At 41.8% G+C, this 21,949-nt stretch overlaps 1 protein-coding gene across 1 annotated transcript in view; it reads left to right on the top strand.

Moving 5' to 3' along the window:
- OTUD7A (OTU deubiquitinase 7A) overlaps positions 1–21,949 on the top strand; it is a 353,497-nt gene that overhangs the window by 264,758 nt on the left and 66,790 nt on the right. The window contains exons 11-12 of the mRNA XM_069765825.1: positions 14,344–14,471; positions 18,508–18,657. Coding sequence (XP_069621926.1) covers positions 14,344–14,471; positions 18,508–18,657 — 278 coding nt within the window. The remainder of the gene's footprint in view (positions 1–14,343; positions 14,472–18,507; positions 18,658–21,949) is intronic.

Raw genomic sequence — 21,949 nt, 5'->3', positions numbered from 1 at the left:
TCCTCCGCACACAAAGGAATTGTCCAAAAGGAACAGGCCTTATAGTTGAACTTGGGTGTGCAGAGGAGGCATGTAGTAATGCATTAACTGAGGTCTCCTTTCAAAACAAATCCGTGTTTAACGATCCTTCACGTTGTACTTTTGATCTGATGTCCAGAAAGATCTCCTGGAAGCCTGACATTTGAGCCGTTGCTGGTCAATCCCGACATAAGTGTTTAAATCAGAAGCAGAACCCTGCCTTATGAAAAGAGTATCATCAATAAACTAAACCATCCAAGGATTTGGGGAGCAGCAAACTCATCATCAGTTCATATGCTCCTCTCTCAATATCCCAAAAATAAGTTAGCATAGGATGGTGCACATGCTGCCCCCATGGTTGTGCCACATCTTTGCAAAAATAAACGATCCTTGAATTTAAAAAATTGAGTCATGATGAGCTCGAGGCTCCTCGCATCTGCCTTTAGATTACTGGTTTCAATAAAAAATTGGGCCGCTTCCAACCTGTCCTCATGACGGATGCTGGTATAAAGTCACTCGACATCTCAAACATGAGGGCAGCGTCTCAACCTGTGGCCGTAAATAGTGATTGAATTTATAGATTGGTCACCCAGCCCTCGCATGCCAGTGACAATTTGACACATCGGTGGGTTTATGGACTTTGGGGAGAAGATATAACTTGGCTTGTGAAATTCCCAGTAATTCCCATCACAAATTTGCAGTGATAATCCCTCTCTCACATACCATCTCTAAAATATTGATCAACTTTACTTTAAATGTGAGTAGGGGATTGTGTGAAAGGGGTGTATAAGTCTCTTTGTTTTGTAATTGTTTAAAAACCTACCTTACATATTTCTCCCATTGACCAGATAACCTCGTTCCCCACCCATGCCCGTATCAGCTGGCCTAACCACATCATCAAGTGATTTCAGTTCATCATGTTGACAGTTCCCACTGATACACCCTGAGCTTGCAAGACAGCTTCAATTTCTTTGATTGGGGCTGCTTAGCCACCATTCGGACTATCCAGCGTTGAAACCTTTCATCAGTTTTTCTCTGACGTCCACTTCCAGGAACATTAGCTACAATGCCATAGGTTTTAAACTTCTTGATTATGTTGTGTACCTTAGGTTACATGATGGTCTTATAACCTTGAGATTGTTGATATTTTTCAACAATTTTGGTTCTCAAGTCCTCAGACAGTTCTCTTCTCCTCTTTCTGTTTTTCTGTTCGGCATGCTTGGCGTGATGTACACAGACACACAATGCAAAGATTGAGTCAGCTTCCTCCCTTTTTATTTGGTTTTCATATTGCCCACACAGATTACTTGCCACAGGTGAGTTTGAATGAGCAACACATGCATGAAACAAATAGTGGAAAAAGCTTTTTCGGAGGATCTTCCCAATAGTATCTGGAATCCCAAAAAGACCTTGATTCTGGAACAACCTCCAGGTGGTGTTCCAGAGTAACAATATTACACTTGCGTGTTTCCGATTACATTTATTCTAAAAATATTTTTCAATTACATGAAAAACTTTAAAAAAAACTCTTTCGAAGTTTTTTCGAAGCACCTCCGAAAAAGCTTTTTCCACTATATATCCATTTGGAGCAGTGAACGTAAGAGGACTAACATTTCTCCGCCCTATTCGGATGGGCAGCAAGCCACGAAGTTGGAATCCAATGCCTAGCAAAATCATTTATAGTTGTGCCTAGTCTGCACAACCCCTACAGGTGAGCATATACAAATGCATCACCCCTGTCATTTTAAACTTTTTTACTGCGCTTAGGTAGCCCTCTCTTGTTTTCTCTCCTCTTCAGCTTCCTGCCATCATACATGCATGAAACAAAGTTGCTATCAACAATTTTCGAAAGGTACCAACAATTTTGTCCGGCCCATTTTGAGGGTTTTGTGTGAAAACATAAATAAATTGTAGGGAGCTTTGTGGGCCATCATCTGTATGTGGAGGTAATCAAACTGTGTGTGGTTTTGTGGAGGAGATCATATTACGCAGAGGACTGTGGGGGCACAATTACTGTGTAAATGGCTCCGTGGGGGCCATTATACTGTGTATGAGCTGTTATACTGTATAGAGGGCTGTGTTATACTGTGCGGGAGTCATTACACTGTGTAGAGGGCTATTGTGATGGGCTGTATGGGACCATTATACTTTATATAATATGGAGAGCTGTATGGGGGCCATTTTACTTTGTATGAGGGCCATTATACTGTGTGGTGGCAGTTTTATTGTAGGGGCCAACATACTGTATTGTGTGACTCTGCGGGCTAGCATACTATGTTGGGGGTTACTGGGCACTACAAAGTGTGTGGTGGAACATTTGGGACATTAATGTTTTAGGGCACTATGGGGGCATCAAACTGTGCGTGTGTGTGGAGGGTACTGTAGAGTAATTCCTTGTGGGAGTATCAAACTGTGTTTGAGGGGCATTTTTGATATGGCCTCTTGCTCTTAGGGCCATGAAAGGGTATCCTAGTAGGTGAGATCACTAAGCTGCTTCAGTAGGGGCAAAATTACTTTGCAACTGCCTCAATAAGTGTCCCTTTCTCTGTCTATAAGGGTAATCAGCCGGTTGTATAACACTGACGATGATCGTGTCGCAGTGCTCGGACTGGCTGCTTGTGCTCCTTACCCGAGTGTAACCGCAGGTATTTCTATGCAGCGGTCATGCTCAGGTCAAGAGAGCATTGCAATGCGATCGTCGTCCATGTTATACGGCTGCCTGACTGTGTCCTAAAAGTTGGGAGCTATGCCCTTCTGTCATTCAGTATGACCCCTCCTGACACTGCCAATTAGGACTTCTGCTATTAAGCCCCATGATGTCTATGTATGCCCATGGCTATAACTTTACTGTTTTTCATACAAGACAGTGGAGAAATGTTGGAGTATGTTTCTCAGTGCTATTCTACCTGTTTTCCAGAATAAATGTGTGCAAAAGAATGGTGTTTGTTGCTGACCGCGATGAATGTGTCAAGAAAAGGGGCATAGATTTTTAGACCGATGCAGAGCAAACCATTTACAAAAAATTATAATGCACAGTCTGATACATCTATCATTAATAAAAAAGTATTGGTCACTTCAGTTTTCTAAATGCATACTCTTTATTTCCAGTGCCTAGAACTCATGTGGCTAGCTATTAGGACAGGATGTTACTGCTAAAATAATAATGTTGGCCTGATTCGCCCTCCTTGAGTTTCTACAGCGCAGTGGGTTGAGCGCTGTGTATGCTGCATAGAAGTGTAGTTATAGCGTGAATGATGCTGATGGGGTCTTAAAATTCTTAAACTTTTTTGAGTACATAGCTGTTTAGTAGCCTCTCTACCTAATGTAATTTGTGAAAGCAACGGTTTTTTTTTGTTTTTTTTACATATTCTCTCATATATTAGTCCTGTAAGTGTCTGTTAGGAAACAATGTAATGAATACAAAAGAAAATTAACAGATTGGTGTTGATGTGATCTTCAAAACGAAACCCTAGTTTTCGGTCTTAGGCCGGGATCAAACGGCCATAGTTCACGGTTCATATACAGACTGCAATGTACAGACTGACTGCAAGTCTCCTAGTCTTAACTTACATCTATACATTTGCCTATGAGGCTTAAAGTTTTGGTCAGTAGATCCGCAGTTAGTCTCTTCATTTCAGTCTATATACAGTCTACGAAATACAATCGTCTGTACCTGGCCTTAGTCATATGTCCTTTGAGTTCCCAGAGCTAGTGCCACCCTATGATTCTTCCAAGTAGTGGTGCTCACAGTAGGTACGCAGTGATGTTACTATTCTACATTTGTGCCCATAGAATACTGTAAGCTAAATAGTAGTGTCAGCACAATAGTATCAACACGGACTTCTCCATTCTACATGCGCTGCCACACAGCATTACCAATAATATTATGGTTGGCACCTAACAGTATACAGTTACAGTGATCTTGTAATTGATCTTGTGTTCCTATACTGCTTTCCAATCCTCCAGCTGAAAATTACAGTTGTGCTCAAAAGTTTACATAGCCCGGACGAATTTTTGCTTTCTTTGCATTTTTTCATCGAATATAATTGATAACACCAAATGTTTTCTCCACTTATGATTAGTGGTTTGGTGAATCCATTTATTGTCAAACTACTGTGTTTTCTCTTTTTAAATCATAATGACAACCCAAAACATCCAAATGACCCTGATCAATAGTTCACATACCCCATTTTTTAATACCTTGTTTTGCCCCCTCTAACATCAATGACAGCTTGAAGTCTTTTGTGGTAGTTGTGGATGAGGTTCTTTATTGCCTCAGATGGTAAAGCTGCCCGCTCTTCTTGGCAAAAAGCCTCCAGTTCCTGTAAATAACTGAGCTGTCCAGCTTGAACTGCGCTCATGATATCTCCCCAGAGTGGCTCAATGGTATTGAGATCAAGAGACTGATTTCGCCACTCCAAAACCTTCACTTTGTTCTGCTGCAGCCAATGACAGGTAGACTTGGCCTTGTGTTTTGGATTGTTATCATGTTAGAACGTCCAAGTACGTCCCATGCGCAGCTTCTGGGCTGATGAATGCAAATTTGCCTCCAGTATTTGCTGATAACCTGCTTCATTCATCTTTCCTTCAACTTTGACTAAGTTTCCTGTGCCTTTGTAGCTAGCTCACACATCCCCAAAACATCAGCGATCCACCTCTGTGCTTTACAGTAGGATTGGTGTTCCTTTCATCATAGGCCTTATTGACTTCTCTCCAAATGTGGAATTTTATTTTAGACAAAGAAAATAAGGGCCAACTTGCAAAAATTGGTCCAAAACACAGTGAAGTAGAGACACCCAACGTTTCGACCCTCCCGGGTCTTAATCATGGAGTTTACTAAAAGACAAAGGGTAAGCGTATAAAAAAAAAATTCATATATACATCAAAAACAATAAGAACATACAGAAAAAAACAATATAACAATAAAATAAATTCTCAAGGTGCAAATGGCGGAAAGTGGTGTGGATTTTTCCAGACTGAATTTGGTAAATTACCGCAATTTTTTTGTGGATTTTGTGCTTATTCCACCTGCGGATTCCAATTATGGAGCAGGTGTAAACCGCTGCGGAATACGCACAAAGGATTGACGTGCTGCGGAATAATCAGCGCTTCGTTTCCGCACATTTTTTCCACAGCATGTGCACAGCGGATTTTGTTTTCCATAGGTTTACATGGTACTGTAAACTCAGGGGGGAAACTGCTGCCAATCTGCAGCTAAATCCGCAATGTGTGCACATACCCATAGAGTTGCAACTAGGTCTAATGCATTCGCCGATATCTAGCTACGTAATATACAGCCATATGAATAGGAATAAGGTAGGGAATAAGTCATACAGTATCAACAAGTTTATGAGCATACTTGAGTCCTAAAGAGGTAGATGTAGGACATAAAAGACCTAGGAGGTTCCAATAATTAAGAGAACCAGGAAGCAAGGACAAGGACACAGTATCATGACTCCAACACACAATATCATAGCCTCACACACAGTATGATGCCCCCAAAAGCCCTCCATACTCAGTACATATGCACAGCATCATGGCCTTCAGAGTCCCCTAAACACACCGTATTACGGCCCCCATGCACAGTATGATGCCCGCACAAATAGAATCATCTCCCCACAACCTTCCACACACAGTATGATGCCCCCATAGTTCCCCCACAAGTAAATACATTGTTAACAATTTTTAAAACTACTTACCATATTTTCTGGTGTATAAGACGACTAGGCGTATAAGACGACCCCCAACTTTTCCATATAAAATATGGAGTTTGGGATATACTCGCAGTATAAGATGGGGGTCATCATATACGCCCAGTCATCTTATACGGCGTGTGCGGTGCGGATGGTTCCCAGGGTCTGGAGCAGAGGAGACACTCCTTCAGGCCCTGGGATCCATATTCATGTAAAAAAAAAAAAAAGAATAAAAATAAAAAATATGGGATATACTTACCCTCCGAAGTCCTGCGGCTCTCAGCGGTTCAAGCGGCGGCCTCCGTTCCTAAGGATGCATTGAGCGAAGGACCTTCGATGATGTCGTGTGACAGTGATGTCATCGAAGGTCCTTCGCTCAATGCATCCTTAGGAGCAGAGGCCGCCGCTTGCACCGCTGAGAGCCGTGGGGCCGTCGGAGGGTAAGTATATCCCATATTTTTTATTTTTATTATTTTTTTTATTTTTTTTTACATGAATGTGGATCCCAGGGCCTGAAGGAGAGTCTCCTCTCCTCCAGACCCTGGGAACCATCCAGGACCGCTCCCTGCACACGCCGTACCCGGCATATAAGACGACCTCCGACTTTTGAGATGATTTTCAGGGGTTAAAAAGTCGTCTTATACGCCGGAAAATACAGCACCTTGCCCCAATCCCCCTGTGCTCTGAGGGTCCGCACGCACAATAATCACAATCTAATGACATCATCACTCCTGCAGCACCGAAACTCAAACGCACAGGTTAAATGGTAGAATAGGGAGTGGACAGCTTCATATTGCATAGTTTTCTTCAACTATATCTGCACCAGTAACATTGAGACATAGGGCAGTGAGGGAGTACCACTCAACACTGAGCACATCCCGACTCACAGGCCCAATAGCGGCTGCATGGTCTTGGCACTATTAGTGGTGTACATGGCTGCCACCAGGAATTTCAAAGCCCCATTCCTGCAAAATTCTTGAACCCCATTGAGACTCGGCCTCGGCTCCATCCCTGCTCCACCTCTACCTTTCGAACCTTCCACAGTCCCAACGCCCACTCTTGGAAAAACTCCACTTCTGCACCACGTTCTCATCAATCACACATTAACAGTTCCCATCAAATACAATATCACAAACATTGTCATAAGCTTTTGTTTTGGTCAAAAGTTTTTTTTTGTGTTTGTCACCAAAGAGCAGGGCCCTACTCTACTCTAACCTATTAGACATTTTCTTAAAATATATAATACTGTTTTTAGGTATATTTTTTATTCATTTTTCTCTAAGGGAATGTGTCACATACATTTTTTAAAAATGACCAATAATACCACATATAAGGAAGAAATACCATCACACCATGACCAGATTACATACTACCACCACCACATAGTGACCGAATAATACCATATAGAAGGAGCAAATACCTCCACATCATGTCCAGAACACACATTACCATAACATAGTGACCGAATAATACAACATATTAGGAACAAATACCACCACACCATAACCAGACTACATATTACCACCTCATATTGACAGAATACTACAATACTGATCATCATTAATAAAACAACACAATACCAATATTACCATAAGTGTCATTATACACAGGAACCTGTACATATATAGTGTAAGTGTACAGATAATATAGGGATCATCAGTGACATTATGCAAGGTGCTCTGTATTTACTCTGTGTACAGGTAATGCAGGAATCACCAGTTACATTATACACAGGAGCTCTGTATGTAGTCTACAGTGTATAGTGTCAGCGTACAGGGATCACCAGTGCCATTATACACAGGAGCTCTCTACATAGTATATAGTGTACAGGGATCACCAGTGCCATTATACACAGGAGCTATTTATAGAGATAGAGATATATGTAGATAGATAGATATGACATACAAAATATATACCGTATTTTCCGGCGTATAAGACGACTTTTTGACCCCTAAAAATTGTCCCAAAAGTCGGGGGTCGTCTTATACGCCGGGTACGGCGTGTGCAGGGAGCGATCCTGCATGTCGGCGTGTGGTTCCCAGGGTCTGGAGGAGAGGAGACTCTCCTTCAAGCCCTGGGATCCATAGTCATGTAAAAAATAAAGAATAAAAATAAAAAACATGGATATACTCACCCGCGGACGGCCCCTGGCTCACAGCACTCATGTGACCGCGACGTCATTGAAGGTCCTTCACTCACTGCATTCCTTAGGAACGGAGGGAGATGCTAGCAGCGCTGTGAGCCAGGGGCCGTCCTAGGGTGAGTATATCCATGTTTTTTATTTTTATTCTTTATTTTTTACATGAATATGGATCCCAGAGCCTGAAAGAGAGTTTCCTCTCCTCCAGACCCTGGGAACCACACGCCGTATAAGATGACTGGGCGTATAAGATGACCCCCGTCTTATACGGCGGGCATAACCCAAATTCCATATTTTATATGGAAAAGTTGGGGGTCGTCTTATATGCCCAGTCGTCTTATACACCAGAAAATACGGTATATGTATCGTGTGTATATATATATATATATATATATATATATATATATATATATATATATATATATATATATATGTATATGTATATGTATATGTATGTATGTATGTACAGGTAACGGTAACACAAAGACTCACTGGTGACCTCTCTAGTTGAAGTCATTCAAGATCACTTTTCTCCTTCATCCAGCGCAAACCGCTATTAATTCTTCCAGCTGGCCCTGCAGAATAATCTTTATCTTGAGCACCGCTTCCAGTGCACAATCCCTACCTTTTTCCCCAACTTTTACACTACGCATTTGAATACAGACTTTCTCCCACCATTAACATCTAATTAATTATGCAACCCACCGTTCCAAATATGAATTGTAATCCGCCACTTTGCTCCCATTAACTATAACTACTTCCCCACCCAATAAATAGATCACTTAAAGGGAACCTGTCACCCCGTTTTTTCAGTATGAGATAAAAATACTGTTAAATAGGGCCTGAGCTGTGCGTTACTATAGTGTATTTTGTGTACCCTGATTCCCCACCTATGCTGCCGAAATAACTTACCAAAGTCGCCGTTTTCGCCTGTCAATCAGGCTGGTCTGGTCAGATGGGCGTGGTGACATCGCTGTTTCTTCCCCCAGATCTTGCATATCTTTCCTTTGGTGGCGTAGTGGTTTGCGCATGCCCAACTTCTGAATCCACTGCGCAGGCGAAGAAAAAACACGCGACCGGCGCTCTTTCCCTGGTGATCGGTGGGGGGCGGCCATCTTCCTGAGGCCGTGCGTGCGCATATAGTCCTCTGCTGCCCGGGGCTTCAGGAAAATGGCCGCGGGATACTGCGCGTGCGCAGATGGAGATCGCGGCGGCCATTTTCCTGAAGCCAAGTTCGCATCTCGAAAACGGCGACTTTGGCAAGTTATTTCAGCAGCATAGGTGGGGAATCAAGGTACACAAAATACACTATAGTAACGCACAGCTCAGGCCCTATTTAACAGTATTTTTATCTCATACTGAAAAAACGGGGTGACAGCTTCCCTTTAATTTGCACCTGTACTTTCCCCCAATTCAATACCAGTCACACTCCTGCATCCACAATGCCCCCCATCCTGCATCTCCCGCTCCCCCGATTCATCATATTTACATGCCCCCCTCCACCTCAATTCATTATGTCCGTTCTCTCGCCCACCCCCACTCAATTTGGCATAATTTGCTCTCCCCCACACTCAATACATCATTTACTCTCCCCCACCTGCAAGTTATCATTATTTGCCGCCCTTCACCCCAAATTCAGCATCTTTTACTGTCCTCCATCCCCAGTCTCAATACTTCATCATTTACTCCCCCCACCTTCAATTCATCATTATCATTTGCTGTCCCCCACCCTCAATTCATCATTATTTGTTCTCAATTCATCATTCGCTGTCCCCCGTTCCACATTGTCAATTCATCATTATTTGCTCCCACCCCCATTTAATCCATTTTATTAAAATAAAATAAATGTCATACATCTCATACGATCCCCTGCAGGCGCAGTTCCGCTTCTGGTATCCTGGCGAGTGGCATGTGTACATGTTGGCACATACGCTATGATACGGCGCCTATGCGATGACTGCCATTCTGTTTTGACAGCCCTGCAGCACCAGGAAATCTCCCGGGGCCAAGATGTGCGCTGCCCGTGACAGTAAGGGCAGTAATGCCCTGATGGTGGCCCTGGCTTTGTACCACAGGCCTGAAGGCCCTTTAACAGTGGAGAATAATACTTGAACAAACATTATTAATAATGCTCTTGCCTGAATATCGGTCTTTGCAAAATTGCCACTGATCATTCAACAAGTGTACAAAACATTCATTTGTTGGGTGAGCAGATTGTCGGGTGAAAAACCATCGCTGTCAACAGCACATTCCCTGTGTAGGCTGAGGATGTGCTGGCGACAACAGACTAACGATCGTTCTTCCTCATCTAGTGTGAATAGGCCAGTAAGTGAGCCCTGAATATGGCCAATTGGCTTTCGGAACTTAACCAGTGTACATGCGTCTTGAGTTGTGCACAGTTGATCGAATTGAGGGTGCGTAATTAGAAGCCCTATTTTGACAGTTACAGATTGCCTAAGCCATTGATTACTCATAGTAGAAAAAAAAATAAAGCTTCAAAAGACGGAAAACCTCAAACAAAGTTGTGAATATTAGGAAAAAGCTATTATGAGGCAGCAACACTGAGCAGCTGACTAAACTCCAGACTCTCTGCAATCAGCAAAGCTTGATTATCATCAAATACCCTAGTTGGCCTCCGCTACGCCTTGCCATATCTACTGCCTGATTGTCTGCATTTTTTTTTTCAGCTTCCATTTGCAGTTGCTTGAAAGAATTAGCAAAGCAGCAGCGATTATGAATGCATTCATTAAATCTAAGGCTAAATGTATTTTTAAATGCTTCAGATTAACTGTGATAAAAAGTGTACCAGACTCGAGAGATTGTCGTTATACGCCATTATAGCATCACATAGTCCTCCGTGGGAATAAATCGTGCATTAATGGAGATGTGTGATGAATAAGCCAACCTGCAGACACTGCTTGTGCCATCACATTATACAGCAATCCTTCTGTCCCTACTGGGTATAGATTCCTGTAATGTGGCTTTTCTGATAATGCAGCCAAGCCTAAGCTGATTTTTGCTCTCTGTACGCTCACACATTTACTTTACTGTGACATTAACATATGTTTTTCGCATTTGATTTTGTCATATTTTAAATATTTGTTTTTATATATTTTTATGTTTTAAATGATGCATATAGCAAATACTCTACATCTATGATACTGTGATCCATAATAATGGAAAATCCAGCATCCGCATAAAGGAGAGAAATTAAAAAATAACTTTTAACTATACCATGATTAAAAACTGCTGCATTGTGACACGTTTCAGATCGCTCACGTATGTTTGGTCATAATCATAGTATAATTAAGTGTTTTGTTTTTTTAAACAAATTCCCCTCTTTTTTTGAGGATATTGGACTTTCTATCATTAATGAACACATCATGAATACCTGAAATTTAGCTCAATGCTCTTTTCTTCTATGCACAACACCCAACATTAATCTACCTAAAGCACTGGATCTGGAGATTATACATTTTGGGATGGTGAGCTGTTTCTCCATTATAATTATTATAATTGTTTGAACATATTAACCTTTATGATACGTTCAAGCATCGACTATTCTATTAGTAATAATATTCCTTACGTTTCCTGTACGTCCTATCAATGTAGACATCTTCAAGGTTTCATACATGAGTTGTGTATGGCCAATTGTTTTATGCCCAGTCCTAAATGTTGTGCATCCTTCTGCCATCCATGGCCGTACAGAAAAAAAATCTTCATTTATAAATTAATGTCTGGTGCAGAGAAACAACCAATTGATGCCATTCAAAATGAAGATAATAAAAAAAGCACTAAAATGGTGTAATTTCATGCGCGGATATTGGCCCAACTTTAAAGGGAACCTGTCACCCCCAAAATTGATGGTGAGGTAAGCCCACCGTCATCAGGGGCTTATCTACAGCATTCTGTAATGCTGTAGATAAGCCGCCGATGTTACCTGAAAGAGGAGAAAAAGAGGTTAGATTATACTCACCCAGGGGCGGTCCTGCTCCGATGAGCGTCTCAGGTCCGGAACAGCGTCTCCCATCTTCATTCCATGACGTCCTCTTCTGGTCTTCATGCTGCGGCTCCGGCGCAGGTGTACTTTGCCCTGTTGAGGGCAGAGCAAAGTACTGCAATGCACAGGCGGCGGGCCTCTCTGACCTTTCCGGCGCCTGCGCACTGCAGTACTTTGCTCTGCCCTCAACAGGGCAGACAAAGTACGCCTGCGCCGGAGCCGCGGCGTGAAGACCAGAACAGGACGTCATGGAATGAAGATAGGAGGCGCCGGAGCGGACCTGAGACACCCATTTGACCGGACCCCAGCGGGACCGCCCCTGGGTGAGTATAATCTAACCTCTTTTTCTCCTCTTTCAGGTTACATCGGGGGCTTATCTACAGCATTACAGAATGCTGTAGATAAGCCCCTGATGATGGTGAGCTTACCTCACTATCGATTTTGGGGGTGACAGGTTCCCTTTAAATCTTCCAGGTAGTTACCACTGTAATTGATACCTCAATTTTTAGAACTTGTTTCTGATATAAAAAAGCTGATATGTCAAAATCTGAATTAATACACTTTATTGGGTGATGTTGGATTTTATCTTATACTTGGGGAAATAGTGTGTCTTTGTGCCCCAACACGTATAGCCATGTCATATGTGGCTTCCTCAGGGGTAACATGTGGCTTCCTCAGGGGTGTGTGTAATATGTAGTGTTTGTGTGTGTTAATATATCAGCAATCATCTAATGAACATGCAAAATGCTCAGTAATCATGAGTTTATGATTTTTCTTCTTTATAAATGATCCAAACAGAAGATATGCTGCCGATAACGTGATCTGTATGGGGACAGAACGAGTGTTTTAGTGATCCCTCGGTCCTCCTCATTCTTCATCAGCCTGTGTAAAGAAACTGATAAACAAGTGATAATGACTTGAGTATAGTTGACCAGCGCTCATTTAACGGTCTTAAACCGGGTCGTGTAACTGCACCCTAAATGTTTCTGCACAATCGTGCAGAATGTTAGCGTTTGGGGCTTCACTTTTACTTTTGCCCAGGGTCACACTTTGCCTAAAACCAGCCTTTAGTATAAACAAATATTAAACCCTCTGTATGTTTTTTTCCCAAACAGCTTTTTGTTCACTTTAAGAAAAAACTCTTACAAGGAATCTGTCACCAGGTTTTTTCTAGTTAATGTAGGAACCGAGACCCAGGTCCAGTGATGTATCAATTACTGGGCTGCTTAGTGTAGGTTTTATAAAACAATTGTTTTATCAGTAGGAGATTATCACTAGAGGACTAGTAAACCTGCTGCCTTGTAGTCCAACCCCGCCCCCAGCACTGATCGGCAACTTTCTGTCTATGCACAGCGTACACGGAAAGCTGTTAATTAGTGGTGTGGGCGGGGTTATGCAGATCTTGGCAGTCAGAGAACTGGTGGATTTGCAGCAGGAAAAAACCTGTTTTTATTCAAAACTCCAGAAGGCAGTAAAGTAACTGATGCATTTCTAGGATCAGGGTCACTTCCCCTACATCATGCTGTTCTCAGACTGGGCAGCAAAAACCTAGTGACAGATTCACTTTCATCTGCCACATAACTTAAGAAGCCCCCATACACATTAGACTAATGTTGGTCAAACCCGCCGGTATCAGGGGCCCCCAGCACAATTCATGGGGAAGATAAGAATTTGTTATATCTGACTTCAGACTGCAGATTCTTTTGCTCTCTAGAGGGAGCAGTGTGGGTGAGATCGCTGTTTGGCCATCAGGTATCTAAAGTATATGGGGGCTTCAGGGGTGTAAAATATGTCTGCCCATAGGATAACACTGGAGAACCTCTGATACTTTAAAACCAAAAAACACTGCACACTAAGCCCATATTCCACATTTTGCAACCCCTGTGTGGCCATGATGCGGCCATTAACCGGGGCGACGTGCTGAACTGCGCTGTTTGCAAATTATGTCAGCTAAAAACACTTACATTACCATAAAAAAGTTTTAATTTTCTCAGTTTTTTTTTTAAAGTTATTTAATTATCTAGTGTTATCATTAATCTTATTTTACATGTATAATGGAAAGTAAGACAGTGTTTTCAGCCTAATGTACAGTATAAAATACTTTTTGTTAAAAATTTTCAGTTTTCTAGAAATTATTCTTGTAATCAAACTTTCAATGTTTGTTTCCATAGATGAAATCCTTTTCTGGTTATGTGAAGGACACACAAGGGTTCACTTGTGAGCTCTGGTCCATAGGCCGTACTCGGAGTTGGCCTTTATCTGCGTGTCCCTTACCGTGACTAGGGTAGATTTATATTCCTCGAGAGTTTAACAATGAACGTTCCTATTGAATGACTTCAAGCAAAGATCTTGAAAACTGATGGGAATTTATTCATTGGGTATATTGTAAAATTGCATAATTTAATACGTGGCCATTTGATATTGCAGTAATCATTACAAAGTTCGAAACCTAAAATGGAAACCTAATATGTATATATATATTTTTTTTCTAGAGTGGACAATGCCGAAGATCCGGTGTATGAAAGTCTAGAAGAGTTCCATGTATTTGTCCTGGCTCATATATTAAGACGGCCTATTGTTGTAGTCGCTGATACAATGCTGCGTGACTCAGGGGGCGAAGGTAAGAGTGTCCTTCCGTTTATTAGTATTTCTTGGGATAGATAAAGGTGGGAGTCTGTCACTCGACACCCCACCGAACAGTCTGGTTCTTGGCAATTATGGAGCCGAACAGCACAGCTCTGTAAACTGTGTAGTGGCCACTGCCAGGTACTTCAAAACCACCCCTATTCAATCCAAAGGGCTCAATCAGATATACCGTATATACTTGAGTATAAGCCAAGATTTTCAGCCCATTTTTGGGGGGTAGAAAGTGCCCCTCTCGGCTTATACTCGAGTCATGGTCAGCGGGGGGGGGGGGGGTCGGCGGAAGAGGGGGAGCGACGACTGTCACGTACTCACCTGCTCCTGGCGCAGTCCCTGCATATCCCAAGGTCTCCGTCGCCCGCAGCTCTTCCTCTGTTCAGTGGTCACGTGCTACCGCTCATTAAAGTAATGAATATGCGGCTCCACTCCCATAGGGGTGGAGCCGCATATTCATTACTGTAGTGAGCGGTACCACGTGACCGCTGACAGAGGAAGAAGCTGCCGACGCCGGAGACCATCTGCCCAGGAGAAGCTGTCAGGAACCGTGCCAGGAGAGGGTGAGTATTTCATACTCGCCTTTCCTCGTTCCACCGCCGCTCCGTCTTCCGCGTCCTCTGCAGTGACTGTTCAGGTCAGAGGGCACGATGACGTGTTAGTGTGCGCGCCGCCCTCTGCCTGAACAGTCACTGTGGAGAGACGGTACGCTGAGAAGCAGCGGGCAACGACAAGAGTTGAGTATGGCTACGTTCACATTAGCGTTTTGCAGGGCTGCGTCGGGCGCAGCCGCGGCGACGCATGCGTCATGTGCCCCTATATTTAACATGGGGGAGCACGGACATGCATGGTCTTGCGTTTTGTGACGCATGCGTCTTTTTTGGCGCAAGCGTCAGGGCGCAGATGACGCAGCAAGTTGCATTTTTTTGCGTCCAAAATCATGCCAAAAAAGGACGCATGCGTCACAAAATGATGCGTTTTGCATGTGTTCTTGTTTGCGTTGTGCGTTGCGTCGCCGACGCAGCACCGCACAACGCAAATGTGAACGTAGCCTAAGTCAGTTTTTTTTTTTTATTGCAGCAGCATTATATGGGGCACATTGTTATATGGAGCATCTTTGGAGCCATAATAAACTGTATGGAGCGTTATATGTGGCACATTTTTATATGGAGCATCTTATGGGGCCATTATTAACCTTTATGCAGGATTATATGGGGCATATTTTAATATGGAGCATCTTATGGGGCCCATCATAAATTTTATGGAGCATTATATGGGGCATATTTTGTAGGGAACATCTTATGGGGCCCATCATGAACTGTATGGAGCATTATATGGGGCTCCTGATTCAATATGGATATTCAAAAACACTTAACCTACTGATGTCTCAATTAATTTTACTTTTATTGGTATCTATTTTTATTTTTGACATTTACCGGTAGCTGCTGCATTTCCCACCCTAGGCTTATAGTTTAATAAGTTTTCCCAGTTTTTTGTTGCAAAATTAGGGGTCTCCGCTTATACTCTGGTCGGCTTATACTCGAGTATATATGGCAATTTTTCTTGTATGAGAGCAAGAGTCCAAGTTTATCAGTGTTTTTGATCAGTGTGTCATCAAAGTTTGGTCAGAGTTTCATCACTTTTTCTAGAATGGAAAAATGAAGAGATTTCTAAAGGTACCTTCACACTCAGCAACTTTACAATGAGAACGATAACAATCCGTGACGTTGCAGCGTCCTGGATAGCGATCTCGTCGTGTTTGACATGCAGCAGCGATCTGGATCCCGATGTGCCATCACTGGTCGGAGCTAGAAGTCCAGAACATTATTTGGTCGTCAGGTCGGCGTGTATCATCATGTTTGACAGCAAAAGCAACGATGCCAGCAATGTTTTACATGGAACAACCAGCTACAACGATAAGTGAGTCGCCGTTACGTCACAGGATCGCTCCTGCATCGATCTGGAGCTGCTGTTACAGTGTTTGACGTCTCTACAGCGACCTAAACAGCGACGCTCCAGCGATCGGCTCGTTGTCTATATCGCTGTAGCGTCGCTGAGTGTGACGGTACCTTTAAGCTTCCTCTATCAAACAGTCTGAAAATTCTTGAGCTATCTGATATTTTTTTTCATTGAGCCATAGACCTGTATTGACAATTTCGATAAGAGAATTGGATCAATATCGGCCCTATTTCCATGTTTTTGTGTAGAATGTAGCAGACCTGAGAAAGCTAGCCCCACTCCGATAGCAGTGCTCTATGTACATTGTCTATTGACAGTGAGCTGCTTATCACAGAAGGGGGCGTGGTCGTTCTAACAGGCGTGTGAGACCTAGTCCAGTAGAGGTAATATCCTGGTGATTAAAATCTTCATCATAAGTAAACAGCAGCACACAGCCTGATAAATGAGACATGAATTCTGTGTCTAAATACTTACCTCATTCTGTCCTCAGATTACATAGCAAAACCTGCTGACAGATTCCCTTTAACAAGTTCATGAGAAGAACCTGTGATGCTAATGTATTAGTATTTGCCACTAAACCATGTCATCAGTACATTTGTTATAATAATGGGGACACCCCTTCACCGTCTTCCTGTATAACTCCACGGATTTGTAGAGAAGGTTTTTTTTCAATGAAGAAACTCTGGTTTAATCCGTTTTACTTATTTATTTTTGTTATTTTTATTGATTCACTTAATTTTTGTGTATTGATCTTTTTCTTTTTTAGTTTTTCTTTAGACACTTTGTCCTTGAGCGTTATTCTACTTATATCATACTACATATTAAGAAATATTTTTAGATTTTTTTTTCTGATGTAGATGGCAGATTGTCATTATGAAGGAGAAAGAGATAGACGTTTGACATTGAAAAATGACCACTTGTGATACATTTGAGATGACAGTGCCTTGGGTTATTCATTGGAGTTTTATCCTTTGCTTACAATTCCCTGTTTCCCACAATCCGAGTTTAGTAGAAGACTGAGATTTCCATTAGGCTTGCTGTTGTCAGTTGTTAAGACATGAAACTCCTCTTTATTGATCTGTTCCATGTTGTCTGATTTACTTACGCTTCCTCTACATGGCACATGGCTGTATATGGTCCAGATTTAAAGATTTTTTTGTTTTTGTTTTAGGTTTATAATGCTTAATCACTACAGCAGTGGAGGAAAAATTTATCTTTGTAACGTGTGAGCAAGAAAATAGAAAAATATTAAAATTTGAGAGTACTCAGTGGTCGATACCTTTCAGTGGCTAACTGAGCCTGATGAAGAGATCTGAGTAGTCTAGAAAACTTGCTGTGCTACAGTAGCATGTAAAAGTTTGGGCACCCCTGGTCAAAATTGCTGTTTCCGTTGTATTTTAGGGAGAAAAAAATAAAATATATTGTAATTTTTTTTTTTTAATTTTAAAAAGGAAAATGGTCCTATAGCAGTTAACAGGAACAGTGGAGGTCAAGATAAGGTCTGGAAGACCAAGCCAAATTTCAGTGAGAGCTGCTTGTAGCAAGCGAGTGAAATCTGAACCACCGCTTATTGTGTTGTGTTATTGTAAAACTTTTCATTTACTGGGGTTTTCCAGAAAGAACAAGTTATTACCTATCCACAGGACAGGTGATATCTCTTGATCGGTGGCGGTCTGAGTGCTGGGAACTGCACTGATTAGCGGAATGAGGCACTTTTATTCCTGCTAGAATTAAGCTTCAGCGTTCTGCACATGCTTGTCCGGCGCTCCACCTATTCACTGTGGTGCTGCTTAGCGCTTCATTCAGCTTTTTCCAGCAGCCCAATAACGATGACTGCCGGGGCAGTAAGTTATCCAACCTGCTTTTCCATTTATGTAACAGGCATCAAAGTGCTCCATGGGGAATAGAAATCATTATTATAGGTGATAACGCATTTTCACCAGACAATCCTTTTAAGGTTCTACAATATATTATTGACTTAAAACTTGTAATATACTGTTAGTGATTTTATGGTTTTGTTTTTATAGAAACTTTTTAATTTTGAGGGTTATGTTTTTTAGCATTTGCACCTATTCCATTTGGTGGGATTTACTTGCCTCTTGAAGTTCCGCCCAACAGATGTCATTGCTCACCTCTGGTCTTGGCGTATGATCAAGCTCATTTCTCCGCACTGGTTTCAATGGAGCAGAAAGATCAACAGCGTGAACAAGGTAGGGTAAATGAAGAGTTACATGAACACTCTAATACGCAAAACACAGCATAACATTTACTCTTGTGATTTAGGTGGTGACTGTGTCTTCTCTGAGAAAATCGGAGTCCTATCAGTAGGTTTTATTGTTCTGTCACATGTCTAATATTCTTGGTCTATGTACAGACCACAATGTCCGGAGCAGCCGCCCGTCTTCTAACCTAAACTCAACAACTTCATAGACCTATATGAAGCTAACACATATTCAAACTGAGCGCAAACGTTGTGTATCCACTGAAATAATTAAACTTACAAATTATGATACTCAACCAAAGAATTTATAACCCTATGTAACACAATTTTTGTTCCTGGCTTCCAAGTGTACTATTTCAACTGCTTGTTTAAAGACTATGGAAAATGACTTCATTAAGCACAAACTTTGATTTTGTGACCACAGGGCTGAAAAATTTCGTATATATTGTGTCAAAAAAAGGAAATTACACTATAACAAATTTTTAGATATTTATTGTTCCTGGGTCCAAAGTGTGTTTTTCTAACCCGTTATGCCTAAAACAAATAGAAAATAGTTGTTGTTCCACAACAACTTTGCTTCTGTGATCAGGACAATGAAATTATGAAATGTGTCTGTTTTCGGGAAAATTCTCTATTCATATTCAATACTGAGTAGTCTTCATTGTCCTGATCATAGAAGCAAAGTTGTTGTGGAACAACAACTATTTTCTATTTGTACACTTGGAAGCCAGGAACAAAAATTGTGTTACATAGGGTTATAAATTCTTTGGTTGAGTATCGTAATTTGTAAGTTTAATTATTTCAGTGGATACACAACGTTTGCGCTCAGTTTGAATATGTGTTAGCTTCATATAGGTCTATGAAGTTGTCTGGACTCAGGGACAAAAGATAAATAAAAATTTGTTACATAGTGAATATTAATTTTATTTAAAAAAATATATAAAATTAACCCCTTTCTGACATCAGACGTACTATCCCGTCAAGGTGACCTGGGCCCGTATGACCATCGACAGGATAGTACGTCGTATGCGATCAGCTGTGCTAACGGGGAGAGCGCAGCCGGGTGTCAGCTGATTATCACAGCTGACATCCAGCACTATGTGCCAGGAGTGGGTCACGGACCAGTGTATCAGCGTATGCAACATCAATAGTAAAACGATCTAATGTTACAAATAATAATAATTAAAAAAAAAGGTTATTCTCACCCTCCGACGTCGCCTGCTGTCCTCGGCAGTGCAAGCGGCAGGTTCCGGTGCCAAGGATGCTATGCAAGAAGGACCTGCCATGACGTCACGGTCATGTGACCGCCACGTCATCACAGGTCCTGCGCTCATACCAACCCTGGGACCGGAAGCTGCCGCGTGCACTGCACACAGGCGCCAGGACTTCAAGGAGTCTTCGGAAGGTGAGTATATGTCTATTTTTTATTTTAAGTCTTTTTTAACCACGCATATAGTACCCACATTGCTATATACTACGTGGGCTGTGTTACATACTGCGTGGGCTCTGTTATATACTACATCTCTGTGCTATATACGATGTAGCTGGGCAATATACATCGTGACTGTACAATTTACTACGTGCTCTGTGCTATATACTACGTAGCTGTGCAAAATACTATGTGGCTGTGTCGGTTCTGTTATATACTACGTCGACTGTGCAATATACTACGTGGCTCTGTTATATACTACGTGGTGGTGCAATATACTACGATATATGACGTGGCTATGTTATATACTACGTGGCTCTGCTTTACACTACGTGGCTGAACAATATACTATGTGCCTGTGCAATACACTACGTAGCTGTGCAATACACTACGTGGCTATGTTATATACTACGTGGCTGTGTTATATACTACGTATGCTGTGTTACATACTACGTAGCTCTGTTATATACTACGTCGGTTGTGTTATATACTACGGCACTGTGCAATATAGTACGTAGCCTGTGCTATATACTACCTACATATTCTAGAATACCTGATACGTTCGTATCGGGCCACCATCTAGTAAGTTAATAAGACTACACAAAGTATATAGATATACATATATAAGGAAAATATTCACAATTAAATAAATAGTAGTAGATCAGAGAAAATCATAAAGTGCATGAGGCAATCAAATTTCAATACCAATATATACCAAAATACCATTATATAGAGACCCCACACCCACACTTCAGCTGCCCAATGCACGTTTCACCTGAGCTTTGATGAGGGAATCAATATACGAAGCTGTTAAATGGGTTCTCCAATTATGAGATAAAATGGAATCCTTGATATACCATAATTCAAACAGTATCCTGTCGTAGTCACTTGTCAGGACAAGGTGCACACTGCAGACATACGGCTCCCGAAACCTGTGCTTCAATGACCAGCGCTGTATCACACGTGCACCATCAGTGTCCAGGATCTTGGCTGCAATATGTGAAGAGATATGTTTTAATCCATGTTGTGCTCAGTGAGGAGATCTCCAGCTTCATCCTCCTCCTCCATCAGTCTGTCTGCTTTATAGCAGAGCACAGAGACTGACTGCACCCTACTGGAAAACAAATAAACATTGAGGAGGATGAAGCTAGAGATAACCCTCATTGTACTCCGAGAGAAAGAGATCTGTTTCTTCACATATTACAGCCATGCTCCTGGCCGATTACTGAGCTATGTATGATACAGCTCATGTCAGTGGAGATTCGGGGCTCGGGAACTGTATTTCTTCAGTCTGCAGCCCATCTGGACACGTGACTAGGACATGGACTACAGTTTGAATGATATCAGAGATGCCATTTTATCCCATTCACAGAGAACCTCTTTAAGTTCAGGTCAGGAGACCCATGACCAGTCTGTACATTGTGTCCTGTACTCAGAGTGGTTTTACACTTCTGACATTCATGGTCCATGTAGACTAGTGCAATACACAAATATTGTGACCCCCCTCTCATAGTATTCAACTTCTGAAAATGTTGATTGTCAATGGGTGACAGAACAGTAAAACTTAATTCTGTGAATCAGAATCCCATGTGGTATGTGCCATGATATCTGGAGTAAAGAATGAAAAAAAAAAAGTGTGGATCTCTTCATGTATGTGATTATAATTTACATAAAACCTCTTCAATGAAAGGTGGAGCTTTCCCACATAAGACTACACCAGACACACAGTGACGGACTCCCAGCAGTGTTTACTTGGTTTATTTCTAACTAACTTTGACAGTTGGTAAAGATTTTTAGTGTTGTGCGGGTTCTTGTCGTTACGTAGTATGTAAATCTGTGTGGCGTTTAGGTT

The sequence above is a fragment of the Ranitomeya imitator genome, chromosome 4 (genome assembly GCF_032444005.1).
Source record: "Ranitomeya imitator isolate aRanImi1 chromosome 4, aRanImi1.pri, whole genome shotgun sequence".
NCBI classification, from domain to species: domain Eukaryota; kingdom Metazoa; phylum Chordata; class Amphibia; order Anura; family Dendrobatidae; genus Ranitomeya; species Ranitomeya imitator.
Note: the sequence above shows the minus strand (reverse complement) of the source record. Positions and strands in the feature narration are given on the sequence as shown.